This window comes from Liolophura sinensis, chromosome 7, assembly GCF_032854445.1.
Source record: "Liolophura sinensis isolate JHLJ2023 chromosome 7, CUHK_Ljap_v2, whole genome shotgun sequence".
Lineage (NCBI taxonomy): Eukaryota > Metazoa > Mollusca > Polyplacophora > Chitonida > Chitonidae > Liolophura > Liolophura sinensis.
The window spans coordinates 58,752,969-58,779,498 of record NC_088301.1 but is presented as its reverse complement, the minus strand read 5'-3'; the positions used below and the strand labels follow the sequence as shown (position 1 = coordinate 58,779,498).

The 26,530-nt window shown below is 38.4% G+C and overlaps 2 protein-coding genes across 3 annotated transcripts; both read right to left on the bottom strand.

The window, feature by feature from the left end:
* Window positions 1-778: 778 nt before the first annotated feature.
* Window positions 779-5,907, bottom strand: LOC135471077 (paired box protein Pax-5-like). The gene is made up of 4 exons (XM_064750124.1): window positions 5,895-5,907; window positions 2,983-3,203; window positions 2,042-2,516; window positions 779-1,146 (listed from the first exon to the last, which is right to left on the bottom strand). Exons 1-4 carry the CDS (start codon window positions 5,905-5,907, stop codon window positions 779-781), a joined length of 1,077 nt encoding a protein of 358 aa, XP_064606194.1.
* An 11,208-nt stretch (window positions 5,908-17,115) lies between these two features.
* LOC135470234 (protein mono-ADP-ribosyltransferase PARP3-like) lies at window positions 17,116-26,426 on the bottom strand. 2 transcript variants are annotated; one of them, XM_064749052.1, is made up of 12 exons: window positions 26,356-26,426; window positions 25,412-25,620; window positions 24,318-24,446; window positions 23,132-23,326; window positions 22,385-22,508; window positions 21,992-22,215; window positions 21,198-21,263; window positions 20,857-20,949; window positions 20,517-20,603; window positions 19,713-19,890; window positions 19,144-19,290; window positions 17,116-18,712 (listed from the first exon to the last, which is right to left on the bottom strand). In XM_064749052.1, the coding sequence occupies exons 2-12, from the start codon at window positions 25,604-25,606 to the stop codon at window positions 18,549-18,551; spliced, it is 1,602 nt and encodes a 533-aa protein (XP_064605122.1). In that variant the 5' UTR covers window positions 25,607-25,620; window positions 26,356-26,426; the 3' UTR covers window positions 17,116-18,548. The 2 variants fall into 2 exon arrangements, with proteins under 2 accessions (XP_064605122.1, XP_064605124.1); XM_064749054.1 differs by lacking the exons at window positions 25,412-25,620; window positions 26,356-26,426 and adding an exon at window positions 24,712-25,244 and having other exon boundaries at window positions 17,117-18,712.
* Window positions 26,427-26,530: the final 104 nt, after the last annotated feature.

Here is a 26,530-nt window from a genome sequence, read left to right as displayed (position 1 = left end):
CCACTTTATCATCTGATCAAAAAATTGGCCTAGCCTTGAAAAGGCAGAAGTTACTCAACTGAAGGATTTCAGAAAACCTCTTCTCTGTATCATGTGACTTCTCAAATAATATAGTTTTAATATATGATCTGCGTGAAAACTTAAGAGACTAAGCGCTCAACATTTGTTAATACAATTGAGGGTCTGTCATCAATTATACTGACATCAATACATCAACATATAGGACATGAAAGGATAAGTATCCAATATTTCTAATAAACAATTCATTTCATAACTAACATTTGTTTATCATGCACTCCTATGGTATTAGTACCGTCATTTCATATACCTGCAGGCCTAACAAAGGCAGTATTTCTCTCTTTTTACTTCACAAATATAGTATCATAGTCTGCAAATGGATTTTACCAAATCTCTTACCGCTGACACCCTGAAATGGACATAGTATTGAAACGCGCACAATGGGATAAACAGGCTGTAGAAAGATGATGGAACTATTTTGGCACAGTTACCCAGCCTGCTATAGAACAGCCCTAAGATCACTTCAGAGTCTTCTTGTCTAGCACTTGTCCTCAGAGGTTACAAGCCTTTATATTTTTATGTTCAATTCCTTCTGATATCGTTCACAATTGTCCTGTCTCGATAAGTTTTTATACAAGGCTGTGCAAAAAAAAAGTTCCTTCCGAGTTCAGCATATTGATTATTGTTGGCTCAACTGGAATGGGTCACACACAGCATGTGCTGCACGAGGAGTTCACACATGCAGTGAAGTCATGCAAATTTACTTTTTCCGCACGTCAGTATCCATGGAAACAACACTATTTGTATTTGATTGAAGAGAAACTTTTGGAGCGAGCGACGTCATCGGAATTCGACCAGGCATTATGGAGGACATCATCGCCGCGGTGAAAGGATAGATTCCCGGGAGGAAGATTTGTGGATAACCGCACATGCTCAGGTAACAGTAGCTATTAACGTTAACTTCTGGCTGTGCGTGAACTGGGGAAAAACTCTGGCTTTCCCAAACTCTCTGTTGCTTAGCAAACACCCATGGTTTTTCCTGTTTGTTGTCAGCACTGTCACGTGATCGGCACGCGTTATTCTGAGGCCCACACATGCTGGTAATAACGGTAGCTTCCCTCAAATAATCTGAAAATGAAGGAAGACAAGAATGAAATAATTCAAATGTGCATATCAATTTTGTATTAGATAAAGCTTAATTGCGAAGGTCTTCGGACAGGTGTCAGGACAAAGACGAACTAGGAAGAACTTGAGAGGTCTGAATTCCTGAGACAATTTCTTTGTTTCCTTCACCGACAAATGTGTTGTTACTGTTCGGGCCGCCGATTTAATGGGAAGCACAGCAAACCTATCAACACAGACAATATAGTGGTAATTTCATGTGGTCTGCAATTAATTATTAACGCAATGGCGAGACGGAGAGAGGGGAAATTATTCCGCGTTTGGTAGAGAGGATAGGCGTAGCTTCCCGTCACAGGAAGGGCTTGTCTCGGTAGCCCCAGTAAACCACCTGCCCGCCCGTGATCGCGTGAGGCCGGCCACAACAGGCCACCGCACAGCTAGCCCAACATTCAGGTTGCGTGAACTATAAAGAGTCGCTTTATGGGATGTATTCTTAAGAGATGTTGTAAATGATTGATTAATGTTGAAATGTGTTTCGCTCGGACCAAACATTCACTGGCTCTTGGGGGGGGGGGGGGCAACTAAATGGTAGACCTTCTTAAGAAAAAAGCGATAATCTTTTAATGGCTAAGGCAAACTTGGGGAAACCTTTTTTATTTGCCATAGAGTTGGAAAATTCTAACCATAACTTCAGTTCATTGGTATCAATGTAAGTGTTAAAACATCCACTGAAGTACTGGAGAGAAATTCATTATACATAGGAAAGACATTTATATGCATGTATATAGTGTAATTGTCCACGCTGAATTCTTTTCAATGTTGTTTCATATGACATATTAAGACTCTTTTCTACTCTATTGTTTTGTATATAGGAAAATTACGTATTCAAACATGTTATTACCATTTGTTGTGTCCGCTTTTCGTTTTAGCTTTTCACGCCCATTCTCGTCGCTACTTTTGTCAGACGTTGTGTCTTCCGTCGGCAGTGGTGTAACTAGCGCGGGATAAGATAACCCTGGTACACTCATCGAAATCACTGCTCCCCCTATCGGCAGGTGCGTCTTACTGGCTGTGAAGCCAGACATGAGATGATTCAGTGGCTGGCAATGATTCGCCGGAATTGAAGCCGGTATGGTTCCACCTGGCGGAGAATTGAGGTCTGGTGTGTTGAAAGGCAAGACGCCGCAGTTTCGCAGTATTCTGTTAATGGAACTGATGCTTGGAACGGTCTGGTCATCACATACTCTCTGAGATAAGAGTTGATCACGAATCTCCCAAGCAAATATCGCCGGGTTCTCCTGTTTGTACCGAAGAATTTTTCGTACAACTAGTGGAGTTGCCACCTGCGTATTAACAGGCGGGATAGATCTGTTTACCTATAGAAATTTAAGAAAAAAGAAGTCGTATAAGAATATACGCTGACTGCAGGTGACACGGTTGAATTACATAACAGTGACCTGAACTAATCCCAGTATGGTAAATACCGAGAACAGATATGGAAACACCACTAATCACAGGAAAACAACAGCAACAACAAACAATCATAACATCGATGAGGCAAATATTAAAATATTCCCATCTTCAATATTAATATACCTAAAATTCTGAAAATTCTGAAATTCTAAAAATTCTCTGTTCACTGTATCAGTATCAACATAAGACATTATTAAAGATTAAGTTTCAATCCTCCATAAACTGCAGTAACGAGAGAATGCACAAACGGAAAACACTTTAGGTATTATCTTAATTTATTAATGTACACATTTACTACACATTTCCGTTTGTCATGCAGAAGGGTTATTAGACAAGTAGGCGGCTTGTGTGCAATACAGACCGACTTACCTTTGGTTTACTTCCGCCAATGGAGCCTGGTTTGATGGAACCAGTTTCGTAATATCGTGTGAGTATCTTACTAACACATCCATGGGACACCAAAAGCTGCCGTGATATGTCACACGGCCTGACTCCCATCTGAGCCAGCTCAACAATGCGCCTGCGCACATGATCCGGAAGAGGTCTGCCGTTCACGAATATCCCTCCCAACTGATTAACGCCAGTTTGACCTGAAATAACACAAAACAATCGGAGATCACTAATAAAAGGGAAATTATTAGTTTTTGGTTTCGGATAACGCTGTCAAACATGATCATTCGACATACACTTTCACTTCACTTCGCGGTTCAGGTTTTATGGTCTTTTTTCGTCTGGAAGTGGTTGACTAAGCACCATTTAGAACACCCAACACTATGCATTCCCATAGTTGATAACCCAAACCTCACCACAAACCAACTGTACTCTCGCAGATGTAATCACATATATGTGAAGAAATAACAGATTAATGACAAATAATCATTTAGTGCATTCATTCTCATCCAACTGCTTATCGTTGTGATGACTGAAATGTGGAAAGGTAGGCGCAGCCTTTTGCCAACATTTGCGAACTATTACACTGTAGTCGCTGCTCTGGTTTCACTTTCTGTTTTGTAGTCTGTTATCTTGTATTCCAGCATAAACCAGGATTCTGCTGTTGGACTATATAACCTTGAGACCTGGTGCCTTTATATTGTTATAATGTGATGACAACCAAGTAATTTGAGGAATTCTAGACCAGTGAGGTATATTAAATAGCAACTAAGGCAGCACTGTTTTCACATTCAGACATTCACGAGATCGCCCCTGTTAACCTTATATACATGTGTAAGTTAGGTGAATTGAAATATTTAAAACGAAAACTATTGGTATGATCTGCATTCAAACTTAAGTCAAATTTAATAGATGACAGCCTTTCTTTCCGCGAATCCGTCCTAATTTCTAACTTAATATACTTCCTTAGGTCTGTGTTGAATGTTTTTGTGTTGGAAATTTGTCTTAGCCCATAACATTTAGATTTACGTCTTTATAACAAGGACGTTCCTAACCACGGCTGCTTGTATAAAAAGCCTGAGTGCCCTCCAATATGTTTTTGGCTCACGTATGTTCATGCTGGGAACAAGGAAACCTGTGTGCCCCTCGGCATTAGCGATTTGCCTTTAAAAGTCGTTAAAAATAAGTGACGATGCTGAAACGGCGTTTACACAGAACAATTCGCTATAGCTGAATTAGGTAAAAAAAATGCAGTAATGTTAACGTTAATGTTATATTAAAATACATGCATTTAATTTGAATTATAATAACATTTATGAATATTATATATATATATATATATATATATATATATATATATATATATATATATTAATATGATCAAAATCCAGGTTGAACACATTTGTTAGATGAAGAGACCAATTTCTAGTGCAAATATATATTTATTAAACATGTGTTACATCCTCATCTATAAAATTATTACGCAAAAGGCAATGTATACCAAAAGGTGGGCCCTAATACCCAGCATTCGAAATTGTTTACAAGTGTTTCTTCTCTTGAAAGACAAATCGAAAAAAATATTTATATATATTGCCAATTTATAATATTTATAACTAATTTTTTTTATGTTTTCCCCAGCTTTAAAACATTGCACATTAACCAAGGCCTTTGTGATGCTTATTCCACCAACGGAGTCCTGGTAAATGGTCACACTTTGCATCAGAACTGGAACATTGCAATCAGAACCTGTGCATGATAACAAGTCTGAACCAATATAGACCTATGAGAAAAGAAAATGCGTGTTTTCAATAAACCTTTTTACCTGCTATTATCCGGTTACGTGCAACCATATGCCAATTATCACACTTTCGTCGCTGCTCAAGATTTACTCCCTACGTTGTAGTCTTTATATTTATATAATCTTTACAGCAGATATCCGAATCACGTATTATGCCTATATTCCTACACTGTCGTGAGTGATCAAACCCTTCTCCAGTTTAGGTGGCCCTGCTCATCAATAATTTACTCCCAATTTTTTGTATTAAATAATATATTTTAAAAAGTACATTTTCTTACTTTTGCGCCATTTGCCAAAAACCAAAATTTACACGTGATCAGTCACGCAGGGTGATATTAACTGATACATAATCAGTTTATGTTTTTTTTTTTGCCAAGAAATATAATAAACAAAATGTATGGATTTACAGAAATGTTCTCATTTAAGGCATGTATATTAAGTACATCATGTGTAGGACAGATTTATCTGGAAGACAATCAGAATTTGACCCCCTCCCCCACCCCACCTACCCGTCAATCATGTAATGTTCGCAAATTGTCAACAGAAACATAAATATGTCGTTGTATACTATTATTGTACACCAGGGAGTGTGTATGTTGCTACATTACATCATGAACATTTAAAATATACCCATGTAAAAGAGTAATTAATGAGGTCAGATTTCATCCATTATACGTGTGACCATTCGTTAACTATCAGGTTGGTGTTGTTGTTGATCCAGTTATAATCTTCACGATGTAGTTTTTTTATATTGTCTGCCTTCATAAACTTTGATTCTGTTGGTTGGACTCAGGTTTGGTCCCTTTGCTTTAATTGTTATTTTCATGTTATACCGTTAATTTAGTAAATGTTATATCAACACACTCTCTTCAGTAATTCTAGACTATTGACGTGTAAAAAGTTGCAATTAACGATACTACATCTTTTTCACCTAATCCTACTTAAGTTGTGGTACTAGGGGAGGTATAAGTTGCTATTAAATATAAGCATTTACGTTAATATAGTTAGAACAAAAAAGAGGCTGCATTTCAGTGGTTAAGTGTGACCATTTTTCTATGTTAATGATTAAACATTACTGAGATACGACACTTACCTGTGTGTGGCATTTCGGTCGATCGCCTATGTCGTGACAGATTCTGAAAAAGAAGTATTTTCCACAATAGGTACCTGATATGTATAATCTCTGTATACCAAGACTTTGCTATTGCCAGATTACAATTGGACTTAACACTGATTAACATGGACTGAGCAAGATAATGAACTAGCTGGCGAAAAAAACAATAAATCATCAATAAAGCCTCTGTTTGAATTTTAAGATCTACTTTTTAAAAACTGCCGTAACGACTGCAAATGAAAGACGTCCAAAATTTTCCTCCCAACCACTTAGGGAACTTTGGTCTACATTACCCTCAGGAAGCTAGTAGAGATATGTGCAGGGGTTAACACAAACAGGCTATTCTCTGACAAAGGTCAACATCTAAATCTCTGTCTGTTGAATTGCAGAGTCATTTATGTCAAGAGGTTACAATAGAGTCACCATGTTCGGCTATTATGTCCAATCCAAGTAAACAGGTGTTGAGACTTTTCCTCAACCGTAAAAGACGGTAAATGGGCCAATGGGAGCCGACCCTCGCACGTGGCACCATGTCGATTGTGACGAGAGAACGTGCGCTCGCGTGTGGGAACAATAAAGCGTCCCCTGAAGGCGTCATGGAGAGCAGCTATCTTGTCAATTTCTCCTATTCAGTGTTGTCAAATAGTAAAGTGGTCATCAGTTTATAGTGTTTAATTAAAGACAGAGAACGTCTGTACTTCACATCGCCGTTCTGTGGCTACATCTTCTCATTGTCATCACTTTGGAAAGTTAAGTTAGGACAGATTACAGCAGTTTGAAATAACGTGTAATTATCCAGAGCTGTTAAACACAGCGGCAAACGCTTTGGGTTTGACCCCCAAAACATCACTGTATGGGTTTTGCGTTCGAGATTATGTAATCTATGGTATGTGTTCTAATAAGCTGCTAAAACACTGTTTTAAAAACGACAGAAAAAACGACTGTTAGATAAAAGGCGCAGGGGTGATACTATATCTTCTTCATATTCCAATTTCATATTTTAACAAGAGTCCAATGATGACATTTTCAAAGTACATAATCAGTAAGGCTCAGAGATATTGAAGAACATATAATGACATACAGTTACTGTCGTTTCTTTTTCTCAGTTTTTCTGAGGATTCTCTTCATGCATTAGTATCCCATATCAGATGTATATATTACAGAAAGCTGTGAACAAGATTGGAGCGCAAATGTAAATTTCCATGCAATATTACATCTCATGCAAGAGACAAAAAGCTAAATGGGAATATGTATTATAGTATGGGCTCTTATTTTGACTTTGTTACCACGAAATTGGGTTTACAACACTCTATATATTGTTAATATACATGGTACATAAGTAGGCCTACCGAAGCAATTAGGAGTTTTATCTCTTATTCTAAACTAGTGGTAGTTTTTACACCAATGCAGCACTTACGGCCAGGGACGGATTCCACAAAGCCAAGTCTCACTAAGTCAAAATTTAAAGTCTCGTCATTACATTCTTAGTTTTTGGAATTGGAAGTTGATGAGCTGGTTAAACCGTAGTTTCTATGGAACGAAAATAACCTCTAAAATTCTATTTCCTTATTTCATTTAGAAGAAATGCCTTAGTCTTTCATATATATATATATATGAATTGGCATAATAGCTTTGTCCTGACTGAAATAAGAAAACACCTATTTAAACCAATCACCTAAGGCTATTTGTTGTGACTAAATTACATAAAAACTATGGCAAGTCTAAAGCTATCTATTTATTAAAAAGAAAGGAATAAGTGCGAAACTGGAAATACACTATCTACAAACAATTCCATCCCGTTAACTGACAGTTAATTACTGGCAATTTTTGTATATATACATTTGATGCATATATATTTAATATATATCTTACAAACGTGTGTTAATTTAAAAAAATAAATTTTATTATTCCTCTTTTTTACTATTTGACGCTTGGTCAAGTTCCAGTTTTTTGTTTCTTTGTTTTTCTTAATAAAGTGAACCAAGTCCTTATACAAAAGAGAGTAGCGATAGCTATTAAGTGTTGGAAGTTTGTTGCTGATTAATGACTCTTGAAGCAAAATTTAGTCATTCATTCCAGTCAAAATACAGAAATATTTTTTGACATAAAAGTTAGACCAAAGTCAAATCAGTGTCAGATGTAAGTTTTCAGATGATTGAGAACAAACTAAACTCCTTGAAAGTGAACACATTCAAGAGGCATGGAAATATGACTTACCGTTTTCTGCAGCAGGGTGTCCCTAGGGTGAGTGAGTCTTGGTCTTGGGGGCAGACTGGTCAGGGACGGTGGGCCTGGACCGTGAGCTCCAGTGTAACCAAGTGCCGCCCGCCTGTAACGTACACCTGTGACGCGGTAATGATCAACCGCTCTCCCAACAACGTCAATTTGTAGCGTTAACCAATGCGTTTCAAGGATTTTCAGCAAGCGAGGAAATGAGACGGACATCCGTTTCCAGATTAGACACTTATATTTCTTTTCTACGCTCATGAATTTTTAACTGAACTGTGATTGAATCATTTAGCCCCTGTCCTTTGGACGCGGCGAGGAAAGACGAATGGGTGAACGGCCCCGTCAACATCTGCGCGGACGGCCAGCAACTATTAGAATCAATCACGCTATTCACCGGTAAACGACAAGCGCCCAGAAGACGACCATATACAAACCGACTAATATACCCCCACAAAGAGACAACCTGCTTTTTTTATCTCTTAAGTATTGCCTTTTTCAACTCAAAGCGGAAATGAATTCGCCGCCGAATTTTCCAATGTACTTTTTCCAAAACGTGAACATGGTAAAGTTTGCGATACGTTCATTATGATCCAAAAAAGCTGGCAGTGATGTGATAATTATATCTGGGTATTTGTTGATGTGGTTCCATTGTTTGTTAGTTTCTGGAGGATGGAAATTGCTGACTTTCCTCAGATGAATGGCTTTAATTAGAAGTACCGGTCTGTTATTGTTCTGGTTCGAAGTCATACGTGAGAATGGGTGTTATCTGGTCACATCTACGAATGGACAGATCTCTGAGAGTTTCTGGACAGACCACGCACGATGGCGGGGGACAAGCGGTTACGTGTGTGGGGCAGCTGCCTCATTCACGCCACTGACGGGCTAATCCCGTTATCTTTGTTAACAATGTCCAACTCGCTGAAAGACGTCAAACATGTACACCTCAGTTCGGAGTTTAGTGGGCTTTAAAAAACCGTCCGTTTGTTCCCCTCGGTGTGAAATTAGAACAACTTAACTAGTTTATTTTCCGTATTTATTAGCAGTTATCCGATCGCGCGAGAGGAAAAGAAAGCAACGTTTTAGCTAGGGGGGTGATTTCCGCCCGCCGTCAATTTGTTAAGGACGCGCTGGTAAGTTCAGGCTTCAAGTCATGCACATGCGCTCCTGGCTGTTAGTTCTGCTTTGTAAGCCGGCGAGTGGCTAATTTCCGATCATTGATCGCAGCCATTCATCTCCTTACTTTCTCCGACTCTTCCTAAAGTTTGACTAACACCTCTCGCACATCCAGCAATTTTCTTCGATTTCCTGCTTTTACTTGTTTTCAGTTTGTCCTTTCCAGTTCTCATCTACCCTAGCCACGTCCATGAACGCTTGGTTGCCAAAGGAAACCACAAGATCTCCCAAGAAGTGAGAATCTTTCTGACAAGCATGTAATATTAACAACGACAACTTCTTGTGGAATACGTTCTTTGAAAAAAAAATTCAAAAATTATATGTACATATATATATTCATGCAAATATACTTAAAAATGCAAAAAATATGAAATTAGGGCAGGAGAAGATGGAGGGTTTCAGGGAATTTAAGTGATTTCATGTGTTATATGTTCATGAATTGTGCCTTAACGAGAATTTTAACAAATAAAATAAACTCTGTTTTAATTTACCCACCGAAATTAACAAAAATGAATTATTGTCGATGTATGCCATATATAAAAGGTTTTATTATATTGTGGTGATAAGATATACATATTAGATAACAATGAGAATGCATTATATACAGCAGATTACACCCGAAGAGCAATAAAAAGGTATTAAAATCAGAAAAATTTAAAACATTGTGATTGTTAAGAGACTGTTCAATAAGTTGCTGTGATTTAATCCCAGGTATGTAATAGCTGTGAAGAAGTAAATAAGACAAAGTTTATAAAAACTAGAAATGAAAATTATAAGCCTGCTTAAGGATATACAAATATAATTAATAAGGACGCTTTCCTTTAATATACATACACCCGTCATTATTCTTTATCAACTTTGATAAATTGGCTCTCTGTATACCCTGTTTATGCTGGGATAATAATGAGAAAAACTGTTTCCTTTGATAGATGTTTTATTTGTCAATCCCAATACGTTTTAATGAGATACTACTTTGTATCTAATCATATGTTGTTAGTTTGAAGAGCGGACCCTGTTGTAGACGCCGCGTGCCCCGCCTCCTGTCAAAACATGAGCACATCAGCGACCCGTGATAAGTGCCTGTCCGTTAAAATGCTTAAACCGGGGAGTATTTAATCTGTAGAGATGGTGGGCACTTCCTTCAGCCAGTGACCCGGCTCTCCGGTTCCCCTGACTCCAAACACTTTCCACCAACTTCTCCGTCTTTGTCGCCTGTCGACAAAATGGACCAGTCACCCGTGACCGCTCAAATCGACAAGAGGCTGGCCCAACACTGGGCAGCCAAAAGATTAGGCCTGTGGCCGTGTACAGAACTCTAGCTGATCGAAAATTCGACCGATAAGGGAAGGTGATAATCGGCTCCATATTGGCAACTCCGCTCAGACAGTTTTTCGCCAAGGTTGTGGTGACGTCGCTAATGTGCAGCACATTTAGCCATTCTGGATCAGACTAACTTCGAATTCATTTAAATGAAAGCTCTTGTAAGATGTGGGAATTGAAGCACTGGGAATATCGTGAGCGATGAAGCGTATTGTACAGGAGACTGTTGCATCACAGTCTTGCACACAGTTAAATAAAAAGTTCTAACTATCTTGCGAATTTGAAATTTGATTTGCACACGATGATGATACAGTGTCGTTGCTGTTTTTTTATGTAAATACAGAAGCGTGTAAAATGTATAATTAGTTTCTGAGAAACGAAGAAAGCAATAAAAGAAAATGTAGGTACAGCGATGTATGTATGCTATAATAACTCTTTTTCCAAGAAGTTAACAATGTTTAATATCAGGAGTGTATCCTGTTAAATGCTCAAAAGATGTAAACAATGGTTTGACATGCCTTCCATTTGGACGAGTGAAGTTTCATTTTCGAAATATCTTTAACGTTGATCATTGTTTCTAAAGCAGATTGTTCTTTTTAATTGAGCATATCAAGCAATTTTAAGCATATCAAGCAATTTTAAGCATAAACTTATAAATGACTGTTTTAAATGGCATCAAAGGAATGGTCCGCGGGCGGCTGAGCCAAGACTCAGTGCAAGGTGTTCGGAAGTGGTATACGATGGCCGAACCACACGTCCCAACCGATAAAAAGGCCCCTCTTGTTATGAATATATGATGAAGCAAGTCATCAATTTACGCGGACAGGCCCTATTGTGTGGCGATCTTTGGGGCACAGTAGTTGATTAGGCTATTAAAATCAAATTATTATAGATAGCCCAGCGAGATCCAGCACGTGCAGACGTTCCCACTCTCGTCGACAACCAGGCTAAATGAGACCGCCCTCTGGCGATAATAATCGGCTTCAGAAATCAGATATGATATGGACGAGAAACAAATGGCACCGATAATGTACGAACACAAAGACTGTAAAAAGAAAAAGAAAACAGAGGTCATCCAAAATGAGCCTTTCGTGAATATGTTCGAGGCGTTGCCATTAAGAGCGATTTCCACTGAACAGTTACAATAACAGTTTTTTCTTCGTCGTTGTGCGCGTTCTGTGATACTCAACTTCAGATTGATACCCTTGTTTTTTTTTTAGATGTTTCCAACGTAACAGTCTATCTCATTTTATGCAAGGAGTTTTCCAGCTTTAAGTATAGGCCTATATAGGTATTGATTTCTGCATACAGTTGAATTGCTAAATTGCCCGTTGGAAGTTATAACATGCGGATACTGGTAGGTAAATATAAGTACTGGACTAAAACGAAATATTTGTGATTTACTCAAGGACAAGTATTGACAACTTTGATTGACCATTACCGCTGCAGTATTTATTTTAGGAATCTAAGCGCCATGTCCGACATTCGTTTGCCACCATAAACCATGGAGGGGAGTTCCTATAGAATATATTATACAGCATATTAGACGTCTCAGGTCTAGAATGACTAAAAATGCTGTGTTGTCATAACATTTAATATACAAGCACATGAAAACAATGCAAAGGGACCAGGCCTCGGGGATGCTTAGTCCACCAGCAGAATCCTGGTTTAAGCAGGAATACAATATAGTTAAAGATGTAGAACTAAGAGAGTAAACCAGAGAATCGACGATAGTGTGATAGCTGCCAAATGGTCACACGTAACCGGTAAAATACATCCTCTTGTCATGTTACCTCTGTCACGGTTTTATTCTAACTGTTTATGTAGGTGAATAAATGTTAGCAATTTACACTACCCCAAACACCATGATCGCAAGATAATCGGAAGATCCATTTCCAAAAGCAGCATATACCACAAGTCCCTAAGGAAATGTGTAAGAAATAATATGTAATTAGTAAACACAGTTCGTAGAACATAGAAGCAGTCATGAGTATTCAATGACTCCGGGAAGATAGTAGATTTTCTTGGCAAGATATCGAATTCAAATTTAAATCTTGTAATCCGTGGATAATTTCCAAGTCGAATAAATTGTAGGTATTTCAGTTGCGCTTTGATTGCAACTGTTCATAAAAACATCATGCTTAACCACAGGTCAATCGTAATTTGAAAAAACCATGGCCCAGATCACCAGAGTTCCTGAACACTCCGGCCATCTTGCCCATCAAGAGTACTCACTGTAGATTTGATAGACTTTCCTTGACACTAGCTGTTAATCAATGACTTGTGATGAAACTTGAAATCCTCCCGTTTTATACAGGTGTTTTCGTAAGAAAGGCTTACCTTTGTGTTTGTGTACATGTGGCAACAGTATACGCGGGTGATGATGAACATGAATTTAACTTCTCTGTCAAAAAATTTATATAGTAACAATTTTTGCCAGTACAGACTAAATTATTAGGAGCTTTTCCCTCTAGAAGAATGGCAAATTTACTTTCAACGTCAACAACATCAAATACTTTTTTTGCTTACCCCTATGTGTTTGGCGATACCATTTTGCATGCCATTATAATACATATAATAACTGAGAAGCAACATGAATTTTCACCCAACAAAATCCTCAGGTATGTTCCTTTTAGCTACTCATAAGTAGAATTGCATTCGGTTGACTAACTTTCTGCTAGTGATGTCCAGACACAAGGCCGTGGAAGCACCTCTAAAAAAAACTGTGAGCCGCCCTTTGTCACCAAGGAAGTCTATAAATTCCCTATCCAAGACCGGGATTGAACCCACAACTCGTGTCCCTGGTTGTTATGAGTCACGCTTGTACCCTATGTTTTCACTGAAGCACGCCTTAACCACATACAGTATAAGTTTGTGCGGTATCTTTGCATGTCCTGTGCAATTATTTTTCCTTGCGATTCTGATAATTTCTCAATACGCGCCTGATGGCTGTAATTATAGGTTTGCGGTTGAACAATGCTTTGTGGTTTAAGGATCGAACAGATTCCTCGCATACATGGTTTATAGCATTGCGGGTATATATTCTAGAAGCAATTTAACATTTACTTGAGCGTCCTCGGTGAAATAAACCGTCCCTACGTCACTCAGCTGGCTGCTTAAATCCTCAGGCCTCGTGCCAAATAACGATCATAAATTGACAATGAGCGCGGATCAAAGATGCGGTGATCATTATCTTGTTCAATGGCCCCTCATCCGACACGCCCACCCATTCACTTGGGAATGCACTCTGAAGATTCTTGTTGAATGTATGATGTAGCCACTTCGCCTCACAACACAAGGCCACCATATCTAAGTTATGTAAGCAGGAAGAGGGGCATCATTGGTTATTATTACCCCATAAAACACATCTGCTGAAGAAGGCGCCTATATGCTTAAATAAGTGAACCTTTCTTAGGATTCTACAGCAGTGACATCTGAAATCTGAAATATTGATATCACCGCATTTTGTGTTTACCTTATTCTGCTCCTGCTTAAAGGCTTACATGAAGAGTTAGAATAAAACTCTAACTGATATAAATGCCCAGGCAATGCTTTGCTGGACAGTTCTATTCCAAAGACAAGAGCCCGGATTTCATCGGTTACTGTGTGGCTGTTTTTTGTCTGTTATGTCTGTTTTGAATACTGATTTCACTCAGTCGCCTAGAACACATCTTGCAATTGTCCAACATCATAGAAAACCGTTGATTACTTCTCTGTTCATGATTCCAGCCTATTTTCGTACTTTGTATGCTTTGCTTACTTCTTTGGTGGTTTGTGTTATACATCGTTTTGGGAATTGGCCTTGCAAATGCTGACCTGGAACGTCCCTGGTGGTTTACGTCTGGTATACCAATGTTTCGACGCATAGATTAAATTGTATATTGTGTATATATACTATCTCTAATAAATTATCGCATGGTTCTTCACTAATTTCACATCGATGCATTCCATGAGTACAAAAAGCCGATGTATGTTTTCTATATTGTATATTGTAATATAACGGGTAGAATTGCTGCCCTTATTGAGAAATTATTTATTCACATATATAAATATGGAATCCAGCAATGAACGTTCCATGGACCTTCGTCCGTGCCAAAGCTGATAAACAGCAATTAAACTCATACTATAAGACTACACCATCGATAATGTGACAGTTAGCATATACTCATACCTAACCGGTTAAATGCGGCCTCTTATAAGTTTAGCTCTGCTAAAGGTTTATTCTAACTGGAGCGGGAAAAAAGCAACGTACATGTCGCTTATACCACCATATATACCATGCAGCATGGTGATTACATTTTGCTGGACGTCATTGGCCTAAAATTACTCAAATATTGTGCTATCAAAAATTTTAATAAACACAAACACGAAATGAATGCAAAGGAGTCAGACCTCACTTAGTAAACCAGCAGAATCCTTGTTCATGCATGCAATCATACACGAGCTCGCTCCTGTTAACCTTATATATATACCTGCGTTGGTTAGTAAACTGAAATATCTAAAACGAAAAAAAAAAAAAAATTCAGCTCAAAAGTCTTTGTTTTCAATGCGCCATCCGTGATCATTGGACACCATTGACTTCTCTTTCCGTTCTAATTTCTTAATATATATACTTCCTTAGTTCTGTGTTGTACGTTTTAGTTTTAGAACGTCCATTATTTAAATTTATGTCTCTGTAACAAGTACGATTTTAACCACGGCTGCTTGAAAAAAAAATGAGTGTCCACCAATATGCTTTTTGCTCACATACATGAATGCTGGGAACAAGGAAACCTGTGTGCCCTTCGACTTAGGTGATATGCTTGCAACACCTCAAGAGTAAAATACACCGTATAACCGAAGGCTTATTGATAATTATTATGTAATTTATCCTTACAGGTATACCAGCCGTCAACCAATAAGAATGTTGCGGGTCGATAATCACAAGGCCAATTCCCAAAACGACGTATAACACAAACCACCAAAGAACTAAGAAAGTACGAAAACAGGACGGAATCATGCAAAGAGAAGCGGTGAACAGTTTTCAATGATGTTGAAAAGACGCAAGGTATGTTCTAGGCGACTGAGTGAAATCAGTATTCAAATCGTGTACTATGCTAGAATATAAGTTGTCGATAACAAAATATGTATCTCAATTGCGCTTGGATTGCAACTGTTCATATATCCAACGTCGAAATCTAATTCAACACGATGAATATACCCTCGCCCTGGGTTATGCTGAATTAGACACAATCATGAAGCAGAGCGCCAGAGATATGTACATTTGTATACATCAGATGCAGATGCTTTACCTGAATGTTTCTGCTTGTATTCGCACTTAGCTTCTAGAGTTTACCACGGAATTGTTACAATGAGATTCTGAAATGAATAAATATCGCCACAGAGTAATAGACGCTATTTGTTGCATGTTATATAATAGTACACAATTGTCAACCAACCAAGTTAAGATTACCATAGTAGAATAACAACTCAATTCTGTTTGTCAGAATTTTGTCTTCTTATCAAAGCTACTGCAGGGCTTTCCGAAAGATATATACGAACACTATGTGCATTCGTTAAGATGGCCGTGACAAGTACATCACGTGAAAACCACAACGTGTGATATTGTATTGTAGATGGGAATAGTGGGATCTGATGGTCACTCTGAATGCCATCCGCATTTCCGGAGTATAATATTACAACAGGTCAAGCTTTTTTGTCTTCTTCCTTTGTTTACATGTAACTGAACATGTGCATTTTTCTTGCATTTGGAAGCACTGTAAGTCCTTTATTAGCAGCTACATGTATATGGACAAGCCAGAGCATGCATCTGGACTGCCAGATGTACTGAAAGTGAAACCTTTGCAATGGCTTTTCGTGCAGCCATTAAGAGCTGAAAAATGGGCACTTCCTTCTTGTCTGATAACCACTAGGCCACAGAGGCCCATTGAAACTACATTTATTAGAGATATGTACATGTAAACAGAGCACCCGTGCAGGTATGTTCATAATATCCGGGAATACAGTCCAGCAATTCCCAATGACGGATACACGCATGGGGCAGTGGGTAGAAGGTCCTATAGCCTGGGTTTTTATATCGGTACCCTGCAAATACAACTCCCATTCATATCACCCTTCCCTCAAAGGTGGATGCACATTGGGGCCGGAAAGCAAACACGTTAACAACCACCGCCTTCTACCGTGGATTCAAGTGACCCTAATGTTGCCCGTATGTACTATGTTAACTATGAAGCAACAGGTGGGTTTTACGCTCCTTGTTACTCTCATTTCGGTCGAGGTAAGCCATAGCCAAAACCGGACAAAGGAAGCCATCTTATAAGCTTGTCCTAGAAGTGAAAAAGACGAAGGCCCCTGAACCAACAGGCTCAACAGTCTTCAACGATAACATCCTAACAACGCAGAAGCCAACGTTCGCGGTATTTGGGCGAATAAAACATACAAAAGCAACAAAAGTCTTAAAGTATGCCAACACTACCTTTACACTTTAAGGACAACAGCGAACTACGTATTCCACACGAAAACATTTAATTGAACACACTAGGAGTGAATCACTATCTGTTATATATCAGTATTGTCAACATGATAAATGTTGGTCAACTATGGTGACATATATATTTGAACAAACACATGATTATAAAACTCTATGTAGAGAAATCACTGATTTATCTAGAAGTTGCAAAATATGATAAACAGGTATGTCTCTCCATGCAAGGTTATCTTTGAGACCTAGCATGGAATCGACACACATTAAACATTATCAAAAGTCATTAACAGGAAAAACAACAAATGTGACAGATGAGGTCTAAAGCACAGGTGCGTGTGTATACATGTACGCCGACGAAGAATATGCAGAGTAAGATTCTCCACTGAAAGCTTTCTCAGTCAATAAGTACATTACATCAACAAAGTTCAACCTTGGTATACAATGGTACCAATAAACAGATGCATATAAAACTAGAATCTACTCAGTAAATAGATTGATTCATTAATGTTTCTAAAATCATAGATGTATAATCAGATGTAGCTATACTACAACTAAAACCACTTATCAGTCAGGACCAATACAAAAACACACAAAAACATTTAAAACGGACTAAATTTTGCTCTCGTTAATGCATGATATAAATACATTCTGCTTCACAACAACAACATGTGGTCAGATTTCACAATACAAGTATGGTCATCACAAATATATAGCCTGCAAATACAAATGCTCATGCACCAATAGTTGTTTTTATGTTAGAGTTGTATATTTAATAACTTTTTAATTTAATAACGAATTTTCCACTAAAACGAACCATCAAAACCTCCTGCATGTGTGCTACCATTTAAGTCAGCCGAAGGCACATCAGTACATTATGTTTGGTTTACGCTGCTTTATCACTTGTAGGTTAATCACTGAATAAAGTCTACATCTGGGAAGAATTGATTCTTCCTTACAACTCATGAGCACTAAATATACCATAATATTTACCTGACTCCGTATAACATACGTGTTTTTCTCACACTCATAAAGTGTATAAATATGGCAGTAAAACTATGAACAATAAAAATGTCCAAAAATGCATAAAAACCTGAAACAAACCTAAACATGATATAAATACATGTTCTCATAAACATAAAATGTTCTATGAAATACAAGTTTCATACAAACTATACTAAAATGTTTGCCTAAACATAGTTAACACGTCTTAAAAAGTAGCTTAATAGGACTGGGTCAGAGTAAATATAGCCTGTTAACCTTACAGAAAGATTACACAGCATGAAGTTTGCCTGACAGGTAACCTGCATAGCCACTTAACGTACGGTAAAATGTCAACTATGAGTATAAAAATTGGTAATGACATTTTTCTGTAACATTGTGTTTTATCTTCTGTAGCAGATTCATTCAGCAGCAGGCCCAGGGTACAACTAAAACTTCATCTTAAGAAGGTAACGAATGCGGCACTGGTCCTCTCTGTAAACGAGGTATTCACTTTGACTAAAACTTCCCGAAAATTTTGTTGATATAGGTTTTCCTTGAGGAACAGTGATAGGCTTCCCATCAAGTTTTATGGTCGTATCAAATTTAGGATCTGCAAGCAAAAAACATGAATGGCAAGTTTTTAAAGGAAAGAAACAAAAAATAGTCAATAAGCTCTGTAGAAGCTCACTATAATCTGACTTGCATCTGTGAAATTCTGGTCGTCCACCACATATGGGCCGGCAGGTACTAACCACAGCCATATTTACTATGGACAGTTTGGTATCTTTAGCAAGACATATAGAACCATTACAAGTACCAATTCCTGAAAGTCAGATTTCTACTGATAAAAGTGTTATGAAGTGTGCTTAGAAGGTAGGATGAAATCCTACTGGGCAAATGTAGAAGACTTCAGCAACAAAGGTCATATTTTATGGCATGCATTTGCCTCTGAAAGCACACATTTTCCTGCAAAATTTGACGTAATTTACCGCACAGCTACTGTCATGTGTGGGATAGCGTCTTCTGAGCAATGTTACACACCTGGTTCAGTTCTCCCTCGGGCGACAATACTGTCATATCCATTAGGTGGTGATGTCAGAGTATGGTCATCATGTAACAGGTCTTTCTCCTTTCCTAGGGCTACCTCATTTAGAAACATGACCCCAATACCATCACTAGTGGTTCCCACTGCAAACAGGAATTGGGCAGAACTTTAGGATAAAAGTACAGAACCAACTGTTCAAAAGTGTGTTCACTTTTCAGCCAGGACTAAATCTTGGTACCAGTCTACCACAACTAATACAACACTACTGGCACTTTGGTCCAGACATAGTTAATATCAGGCGTAACTTTTACTACATTTTTGAACAATTGCACCAAACAAATCTTCAAATAATGCTAAAAAAGAAAGACTGGTCTAACTCTTCATCTGTGCAATTGGGAAACACAGCAGCAAAACATTATATCAATTTCAGCAGCAAATCTTAAATAACATTGCAAAATGTTACATTAGATCTCCTCACCACACAATTAATTTCAGCATTTATAATAAATGTTTATCTAACTTGAAATGATTTTAGTAGAGCAGTGAACTGGCATCAAAAGCTCACCATATCCGGCTGATTTTCCATTCTCCGATGCAAAGTATATGCCCTTCCCGACTCTGCCTCCACTGTGGGGCATGATCCTTAGTCCACTTTTCAAGATGGCTGCCACTACAGCAACATTTGTCCCATGCCACAGGAGCTTCCTGTTTTTGATGGTATCATGGCTAGCGAAGCGTCCAGCCTGGATTAAAGACATACATATTTAGTGTCAGAAATATACAGGGTATCAAAACCCCTTGACTACAACTTAAGAAAAATTTTTCACAAAGGTTATTTCTTTGATATCTTGTCAGTAGGAACTTAATTCCAGGTATACATTACAAGTTCATATATCGATAAATATTCATTACAGACTGGGTCTTTAAAAAAGTCAAATCGCAATGCTATAGCAAGATCAAACATGTTATGTACTACAGTTAGTTAAGCGTTTTTGTTGACTAAAATGATGTTACCGGTACTTATGGTAATTTTACTGAATATCAGAAGTGCTTAGGCAGCATCATTTGTGTTTACAGTTCATGCAGCAGTGGAATTAAGGCACTGATACCTGGTGAACTGGTTACAATTTAGGACCGAGGTCCAGATTATCATTTCACCCTTATTTTGAAATGGGAAAAGTATCTTCTTACAAGTTCTAGTTTTTAAAGTGGAAGTATTTTCATGTGTAAAAATGGTTACAGGAGTTAGAATCAAACCTTTCAGGCAAACCATTGCCCTGCTTTCTACCTATACGTATATCAGGCTTAGGTTTATTTTCTCTATCATGTCTTGAATGATACAGGCAGAGTGGCTGGTGTATTGCCATACCTCCCCATCTCTGTTAACTTTCCACACATCCAGGATTTGTGTACCTCTGTTGAATCCTTTGGTGGCATTCAGGTAATTGTTTATGACCTACACGATTAAAGTCACAAAAACAAAATAAATTACACAGAAGTCAAATAACCCATATACAAAAAAACAACCCCGCAGCGTAACTCTATACAAAAGTGTGGCAAAACCTTTCATCATAATGTTAAACCTCGAATTATCTACTTAATTATACAAACATGACAGCACAAATTCTACAACTTTCACCTGAGCAGACTGTTATAAATTCAAAAGTGTACAACACACTTTGTAAAACTCATCATATAACTTCCCATACCTGGTAGTCTTTGGCTTGGGGTTTTACATGCTCTAGGCCACACTTTAGCAGGTTGTACTGCGAATCCAGTGGGTGGGGCGCTTCATCCCCTGTCTGAAACATAACATAAACAGATCTAAAGTTACCAAAAGCACTGCTGCCAGGCCTATAAGGGTTAATATTCAGAAGCTTACAACCAAAATCCTCGGAAGAATGCTTTTATATATCTCAATAAATAAATTATAAAGACCGTTTTTAATTTGTTAATCTTGAAGGAGTTTTTCGTTTAGAATAAACAGACAAACTTTCATATCTGTGAAATGTTAGAGCTTTATATTTTTAAGGCAGAAGTTATAATTTACCTTTGCAGCTGACTGCTTGTCTTGATCTTTCTGCAAACTTAAGGTCAACTCAATATCTCCCAGAACCTGAAAAACAGTCCACATAAAATACATATGTAATGTCAATCAATGGCTACCCATGTAGCCTATAAGACATGGCTATTTTACAGCCATGTACATTCTTAATATAATCTTGTCATGCGATGGAAATTTGCTTTAAATAATAAACTTGGATATTATGTACAGGCCAGGGTGATAGCTCTTAAAAGGCAAACTATGCACTAGACACCAACTAGGCCACTGGTGTTTTACCACTGGCCATCCATTGGTTTGCTAAACCACGACCTTTGGTAGGTAAATGAGGGACTTTTCCTCCTTATTCACACAGATTTTGTCAAACGTTTATACCGTACTGGTGAAAGCCAAATGTTCTCCAACGTATGAGATCACCTAAAAGCCATCCTAGGAGCACTGTTATTCCCACCTGAGACACCAAAAATAGTACACCTACACCCTCCTGGGGTAGTTAGAGTGCCAGTGCAGTGCAATGTCCCAGGGGCCTCTTGCCAATGTGGTCAGAGCTAGTTCAAGACCAGCTCATGCTGGCTTTCTCTCCAGTTGTATGTGGGAAGATTTGCCAACCTAAAGATGGTCATGGGTTTCCCCCTGCCCAGACTCAACCCATTTTCCTCCCACCATAATGCTGGATGCGGTCGTATAAGTGAAATATTCTTGAGTATGGCGTAAAATACAAACCAAATGAAATACTCCCTCCCAAGTCCAACATTTCAAAATTAAGATGAATAACAACTTACCAGGAGCATGTCCATCTTTTGTCGCACCGTTTCCAAGTCCTTGATTGCTGGAGGCACAGTTCTCCCAAAGGCATGAGGAATCAGAGTGTAAAACTTGGATGAGAGAGTATTCAGAGTGCTTACTGGTTTGTTGCCCTTAACAGCTGCCTCTATTTCCTCCAAAACCTCAAATCCTTTAGCTATTTGAGACTTGCTCAGCTTCCCAAGAGGCATTTTCTTCACATCTTTATTAAAAAAAAAATAACAACCACATAATAATAGCTCATTAGCTAAATAAGAAAAGGCACACTCAGAAAAACATACATTTGGGCAACAATTTCTTATTTAGATGAAAATTAGGGAAAATAAATACGTGTGAAAACCACCAACACAAATATGTTTCAGACAAGTTACCTATGTTGAGGGTTGCCATGGCATCTTTGAACATGTCATTGTCAAAGATCATCTTTACCAAATCTTGAGTGGGTTTGTCAAGCCTGCATTTAGCTGTTTTTTGTCCATCAGCAGAAGTAATTGTCTACAACAATAAATATTGCAACAATGTTTTAGAATGTTGTCAGAACGGCAACACACACATATAAGGAAAAAAAATGAAGAAGATCAACGCTAAATATATCTTAATCTGTAATCTATATGCTTAAAAGTTGTATAAAATTGTCTGTGACAACTTTTGAGAGTATATGATGTAAGTATTTGATATTTTCCAACATCATCCTGAATTTATATTTGTTTATATATTTGATTTGACTCAATATGACAGAGACCAAAATTATGGTGGGAGGAAACCGAGCAGACCCCAACATGAGCTGAAGTCACACGTCAACAACAAGTCACACCGACAGCATTGGGGGGAGGCTCCTGTGTCTCCTGAATTAATGGAAAGCTCCTGAAAATGGGAGAAAATACTCCATGGAAGAGGAATTTACCTTTTTAAGAATTTATAAAATTAATTTTTACTACTACTAATCACTGATAATACCTGCATTGCATATTAACTGTGACATACAATCAAACATATATTTAGAATACTATGTTCCTTTACAGCTTTTGCCTGTTTTCTCCCATCCAATCGATTACAACTTCCATGTTGCTTCTTGCATGCTGTTACAGGAGGAGACTTTTTTAAGTAACGGTACGTACCACTTTGGAGGGACCGGCGTCAACATCATCATCTCCTGCATCCATTTCTATCAGAGTGTATTTTCCTGGCACAGGTTCAAACTTGTCTTTTGTTTCCCATTTGTTCTTCGTCTTGTCTTGAAATTTCTTTTTGAAATCCTTGATGGCGCAGTCTACATCCATCGGTCCTGTTAACTTGTTCATACCGCTTTCACCCTAATAATTAATAAAAGCAACTTGTTCATTCCTGAGACAATGACTTGAAAAAATGCTGAATAATAATTGCTGAAAAAATGAATATTAAAACATTGCTACACAGTATACATTTGTGTACATTGTAGCCTGGGAGTGTAAACTGTGTGGGGCCTCCGTGGCTCAGTCGGTTAGCGCGCTAGCGCAGCGTAATGACCTGGAAGCCTCTCACCAATGCGGTCGCTGTGAGTTCAAGTCCAGCTCATGCTGGCTTCCTATCCAGCCGTAAGTGGGAAGGTCTGCCAGCAACCTGCGGATGGTCGTGGGTTTCCCCCAGGCTCTGCCCGGTTTCCTCCCACCATAATGCTGGCCGCCGTCGTAAAAGTGAAATATTCTTGAGTACGGCGTAAAACACCAATCAAATAAATAAATAAATAAATGTAAACTGTGTAGTGTTCCCAGACTGTGTTACAATGTACCTTAGTGTAAATATGTAGTGTTCCCAGAATGTTACATTGTACACCAGTGTATACAGATTAGTGCTCCCAGACTGTGTTACAATGTACAGGAGTGTAAACTGTATAGTGCTTTGGAGTGTTACAATTTCCCTCCTTGTAAACTGTAAGACTTTGTTACAATGTACGCTGGTGCAAAGTTTCTGGACGCATTATACACTAAGTCTACATTAGTGTTTGTAGTGTTTAAATTGAAGTATACTGTAACCAATTCTGCGATCGCTACACTGTTTATACTGGTGTACACTGTGAGAAATACTGGGAGTGCTATACTGCTGACATTGGTGTACACTCTAACAAATTCTGGAAGCACTACAGAGTTAACGGAGCCTAGAGTGTGCAAACCAGTCCCTAGTAATCCTCATATTTCCTCATATCCTTCTCAGTTAACCCTACCTGCTATGATTAGTACCTTGACCATATAGGATCTAACTGTAGTACACATTTTTATACAAACACAAACAAGATTAGGTGATGTTATCCAAAAATAGGTAACTCACCACTCGGCCCCATCTGTTCCATGTGTAATAACTGTTTCCTAGGTTGTGCAGGACTTGGATAATATAAAACTTGTTGTTGTTTTGCCCAATGTTTGTCTGGTTCAACATGCAGTCATAATCTTCATAAACCTATCAGAAGAGAAGAAGGTACAAACATCTATCAAATCAATAATATTAAGAGACAATACTTTAATAGTATATACATGCATACTTTTGAACACATCTTGTCTGACCTTTGAAAACCTGTCATATGTGAATGCAGTATTAAAGTGAACAAAAAGCCAGCCCAATTAAAGTAAATAAAGTACATGTAGTACTCCAGAAATGTTCTAAAAATATTAAAAAAATTCTACACCCCTTATCAACAAAGCAAATAGCACACAATCGTCAGTACCTGGTCACTCATTTGGTGACGCCATTTTGCCATGTTAGAGCTATTTGGAGTGACGCCACAAAACCTAGGAGCTCTCTCGTACCATCAGCATTAAACAATCTGACAATGAGAAAAGAAAAACAAAAATGCCTGATACCCTACCAAAAACTATCAGCTCTGTTCCATGTTCAAAGGGCCGATGTTTTAGTTTGGCGCTCGGCCAGGATGATGTTCGTGCACTCAAGCATCGTGTTTTAGCAGACCTGCTCGTCTTCCCTACATGGGTGTAAGCATTTGGCTTAGCTGGCTGAACCGACATCAGGGAATTGACCTAACATAGCAGGACCCTCTGAATGATAACAGACCCTTTCTTTCAGATAATGGGAAGATATTTTCATAATAAATCTGATTTTGCTAAGGAAAGAAATGCTAGTGATTGGCCAAGCTCAGAAGGGCTTCTAGAACATGGCTACTCGCAGTGAACTGTCCATCAGTGCTGTATCCAAACTGCTGAACTTCATCTTCCCAACTTTCAAAACAGAAGAAAATGACTCTACGCATACATTAACCTATCCTATTGAGAAGTGCATAAAATAGTACGCCTAGCTATGAAAAAAACATTTCCAGCCATTAAGCATTATTTCCAATTCCACGTCACCAGGTAGACAGGCATGAAACTATGATGGCCAGTTAGTAGTGAAACACCTATAGAATCACATACACTTGCTGTGCTGGCTATGGGACAAATCTCATCAGGCTTGGCTTTCTTCACTCTGTTCTTGTCCACTGCCTTCAGGTGACTAATTGCATCCTGCACAGTAGCAGGTTTTGCCTGGTCACCCTTAGCAGCATCAGCTTTAGCACGCTTCCCACCAGCCTTTGCCTTTGCAGCAGCACCTTTCCTTTTAGGTGGCATCTTTCAGACAGCTCCTAAAAGAAACAAAATCAAAATTACATACAAATTAACTAAGAGGCCTGTACAGTAACTAAAAAACTGTACAGACTAGTTTAGAGATCTACTGCACCTTCCCGCAACAGAGGGGCAACACAGGCTTATAGCGTACAAGAATCATATCCTGGCACATGCAATCTCAAATGCTACCCAATTAGGTGATGAACGGGTATAAACATAAATGAGATCAGCAAATGAGAAGGCATTTATTCATGTCTTTACATTTTTCGGCTAATTTCTTGTAGTCTGAGTGACCCAATCATGGAATATTAAAAAAACAATAGGCGAGGCCAAATTATCATTATTAACCCAATCCCTAACTCTACAATATAAATCTATAGAACTAGCTATACCAGTATAAAGTACTACAGGAGGGCCGATATCTTCAGACTTAATGAAACATGCATATATAGGAGGGTATGTTATGGCTATATTCCTGGCTTTTGTGGAGAACTCTAATGGACCCCGCCCATGGTCCCAAGGCAAACCATATGCGGGCTGGCCTAAATGCTGCTTTCAACCGGACAGAGAAGGTAAACATCATATTCGATTACTAGAATACTCCCACGCCATCCAGTGTGGAGGGATGACAGGGTGTTCGATTTTAAACCGTTCTGTGCGATGTCACTGTTTGATTGCTGCATTAACGTATAATTTGTTACCCCAAGAATCCAGATTTGTTCTGTGTTTGCGAGTTATCTGTTTCCATTTACCTGCAGCCCTTGCCAAACACAAACACAGCGTGTACTTGTACTCTGCAGACCTATGTCTGTCAAACCATCTGCGCCCGGCCTTACTAAATGCTCCACGCGGAAGTGGTCATATCCAATCAAATCACAACCTCTTGCTGACGTATTTGTTTTGCTTGGACATGTTCAACAATCGATA